Here is a 3402-nt window from a genome sequence, read left to right as displayed (position 1 = left end):
ATCGAACTTGTTGTTTGTGTTCACCATAACCCTTTGACCGGTTATCACAGGTCAAAAGCCAGTCAAAAGGGCTATGGTAAACACCAACAACAAGTTCGATGGTATATTGAATACAATAAAAAAGGGACCAAATGAGTACAAACGCAAAAGTTAATTACCCTCAAGAGTCATTTTCCCATTATAAATGTATGTGCGAATAGTAAAATTTGGGTCCCTACAAATTCGGATATCGGCGGATTAGTAATGGATAGTGATGGATTATCAACAAATAACGACATATTAGCAACGGATTAGCACATATAGCGATGGATTAGATACATATTAATGACAGATAGTGACGTAATAGCGGCATATTACCTGTGTATCCGAAAAAGTCCATTTTTATGTCTATTTTTTGAAAACACCATCCATTTTTTGACTATTTACGGTATTTTCTATTGATTTATATTTTGTGTCATTAAAGGTGTTGACTTTAAATATGTACCTTCGCCGCATATATATATTATAAAAAGGATTAATGACCACAACATGCAACAATGTCAGCATGTTGCATGACTATTTTTCACTTCGTTGTACCTGTGTATGATGTAAGGAGAGACTAATATAGTATATATTTTGCAATATTTAACTATGTATATTTATATGTGTAATGGAAATAGAAATAGAAATAGAAATCTAATATCTAAATTTGTTTCTACCTTCATCCATAATATATCTAAAAAATGGACACTTACATTTGTATTGGTAACCCAAAATCAAACACCTTAATTCATCCGTACTAATCATTATAATTACGGTTTAAATTTAATTACTTTACATCATCCTGAAACATGAATCTTATAATTACATGATTAACAATTACAAGTCATATATAGTCTACTGAATTATTCGTATTTTTTTATTTTAACTATATATTAAATCCTTAATGAACTAAGTCTGAAAAACCAATCAGAATCATAAATTGGGTGCGATATTTTGGTAGAGACCCATGTCCATTCCATTGTAAGCAATGGGAGCATACATCCACATATCATCAGAGCTCAACAACTGCAATAAATATCACACAGAAAAACAATGATTAGGTGTTGATTATTTATAATTAAACATAAAATTATGTCACTATAATAACTGAAATTATATTTGTTTTATATATTAATAATCTCGATTACCTGAATTTGAAGCTTTAAGAACTTCACATATTCTACTGCTTCTTCAAGCATTGTGCTAATGTCAACCTTTGTACCATTGGGTACGAGGTTCTGAAGGATTCTTAGTCTCTCATTAATTCTTTCTCTTCTTTTCTGCAAAATCAAAAAGTTCCAAAGATCATCAATTAATTGATGTTTAAATAAAAAAAAAAAACTAGATTGGTGTTTGTTCATAATTTGCTCTTTTTCTTGCATAATTTAATGTTGTTTTTTGCATATTTCATCAAGAACCGTAGTGCTTACCCTTGCATAAAGGCTTTGGGGATCAGTTGCAGTGCCTCTACTAGCTCTTGTTTTTCCATTAATCGGGTTAATAGCTCCATTCAAGTCCTGAGATCCAGTTAGATTATCATCAGAGCTGCAAGAACTTGAACTTTGTCCATTGTTGTTGTTGCACTCATCTGCATCATTCATCTTTTGATTCTTCTTTGGTTGCACATTCTTCTTACTTTTCTGTTAAACACATACAACAAAGGCAATATTCTATAAGATTTTCTTCTTGGGTTACATATTTTTAATGTTCTTGAAGATAAACAAATGATTCCACATTCTCACAATTACACATAAAATAATAAACTTACATTTTCCTTTGAAACTCGTGATCTCTTCTTGGGGTTCTTATTGGTTTTCTCATTGTTAACTTCATCATCATCTCGCATTTCAAGGTTCCTCTTCAGAGGGGTAGCCCTGTCCAGAACAAGTGAATTGTCGATTTTAACCTTCTCCACAGCTGCCACATCTTGTGTCATGTAGAGACTTCTGCTCATTGCATCATTAGCAAAAGCGTGGGTTGGTAGTGGTGAGTTGTTGATCTCGTCCAACATATAAAAAGGGATGGATTGATCACACGCATCGTTTGGTGGTGAAGGAGGAATAATAGAAGGGCAAAGCTGGAAATTTTCATGGCTTGGGTAGGGTAGAGAGACTGTGTCAGTACTAGCACCGCTGCTACAAATGCTACTTTCTTGAGAGAAAAAATGGTAGAAATTAGGGTTAACATTGTCAGAAACATAGACTAAACTCTCTTCGTCGGCGACAAATGATTTAGCATTGCTAAATACATGCTCACTAGAAGGAAAATATATGGTTTCACATTCAACGTTTGAACAATGATCATGATCATGTTCACTTGACAATAACCCTTGCCCAGAAAACCTATCATAATCTTGATCTTCGACGAACATTTTGCTCAAACTGTGCCATTCTTCATCAAAGAAATTTCCAAAAGACTCCATCTTTTTATTTCTCGTTCACTTTTGATTATCAAAGGAGGTTTTGAAATGACTTGGGATATCGAGAAAAGAGGAACCTATTTATACCCTTTTTTCAAGAATGTTAGTGAGGTTTGACTTGATTAATTAATTACCAATCATATAGTTATGTGGATATTCGAAACCAAGAGTCCACTGTGGGGCCAAGGTAAACAGCCAAAGTACAGCTCACATAAGTGGGATCCACTCATATGTAAACAAATACAAAAAAATTCGTTTTGAATCCTTAAAAAATATATAGCATACCACCCCTTTTATGAGGAAACTTATAATTAAATTTCATATATAATGTGGTGACGAAGGAGGGGCCTCTTAAGTCTCTAGTCCAATCATTGGATTGAAACTAATTAACCCTAATCAATTAGTTTTAATAGATTGTTGATTGCTCTCTCCATTCCAAACAAATAGCATACAAATAGCATGACATGTTTAATAATAAAAACAATTATGTTTATTAGAATCCCTATTCTAATAAAAGAATAGGTTGATTGTAATTTTGTCATGTGTCATCTTATTAGGTTTTATAATTAATGTCATGTCATATTTCAATCTACTGATTATCCATTTCAAATTTCAAAATTTAAATTTTACACTCTAATTACATTAAATTAAATAACATTACAATTATAATTATAATAAAATTAATAAATATTATAAGATCACGTACTTATTTAAATCAACGATTATAATTTTATATAACTAAAAATATATATTTTAATTAATAATTTATTTAAAATAATTGATTAATAATTTTGAGTTTTTACTATGAATGTTTAATTAATTTTGTAACCGTAGTTTACACGGGTTATAAACTAGTTATAATACATAATTAATTAAAAACTAACTGTACGTTAGTGCAGTGAATTGACAAGTGATTTTTATTTGGATGAACTTTGAGAATTTCTAACGAACCTTTTTTTAGG

At 31.1% G+C, this 3402-nt stretch overlaps 1 protein-coding gene across 1 annotated transcript; it reads right to left on the bottom strand.

The window, feature by feature from the left end:
- Positions 1 to 822: 822 nt before the first annotated feature.
- On the bottom strand, positions 823 to 2443 carry LOC111913428 (bHLH transcription factor RHL1). The gene is made up of 4 exons (XM_023909131.3): positions 1790 to 2443; positions 1452 to 1661; positions 1170 to 1301; positions 823 to 1047 (listed from the first exon to the last, which is right to left on the bottom strand). The coding sequence occupies exons 1-4, from the start codon at positions 2441 to 2443 to the stop codon at positions 955 to 957; spliced, it is 1089 nt and encodes a 362-aa protein (XP_023764899.2). The 3' UTR covers positions 823 to 954.
- Between the last annotated feature and the right edge of the window lie 959 nt (positions 2444 to 3402).

The sequence above is a fragment of the Lactuca sativa genome, chromosome 1 (assembly GCF_002870075.4).
Source record: "Lactuca sativa cultivar Salinas chromosome 1, Lsat_Salinas_v11, whole genome shotgun sequence".
NCBI classification, from domain to species: domain Eukaryota; kingdom Viridiplantae; phylum Streptophyta; class Magnoliopsida; order Asterales; family Asteraceae; genus Lactuca; species Lactuca sativa.
This window is presented reverse-complemented; position numbering and strand designations above follow the sequence as displayed.

Bases quoted from the DNA above. Each gene is read 5' to 3' on its own strand.
- LOC111913428 (XM_023909131.3), bottom strand. From the start codon at position 2,443: ATGGAGTCTTTTGGAAATTTCTTTGATGAAGAATGGCACAGTTTGAGC. The intron at 1,302-1,451 runs GTAAGCACTACG...TTGATTTTGCAG, and splicing joins CCCAAAGCCTTTATGCAAGG to AAAAGAAGAGAAAGAATTAA. The intron at 1,048-1,169 runs GTAATCGAGATT...TATTTATTGCAG, and splicing joins TCTTAAAGCTTCAAATTCAG to TTGTTGAGCTCTGATGATAT.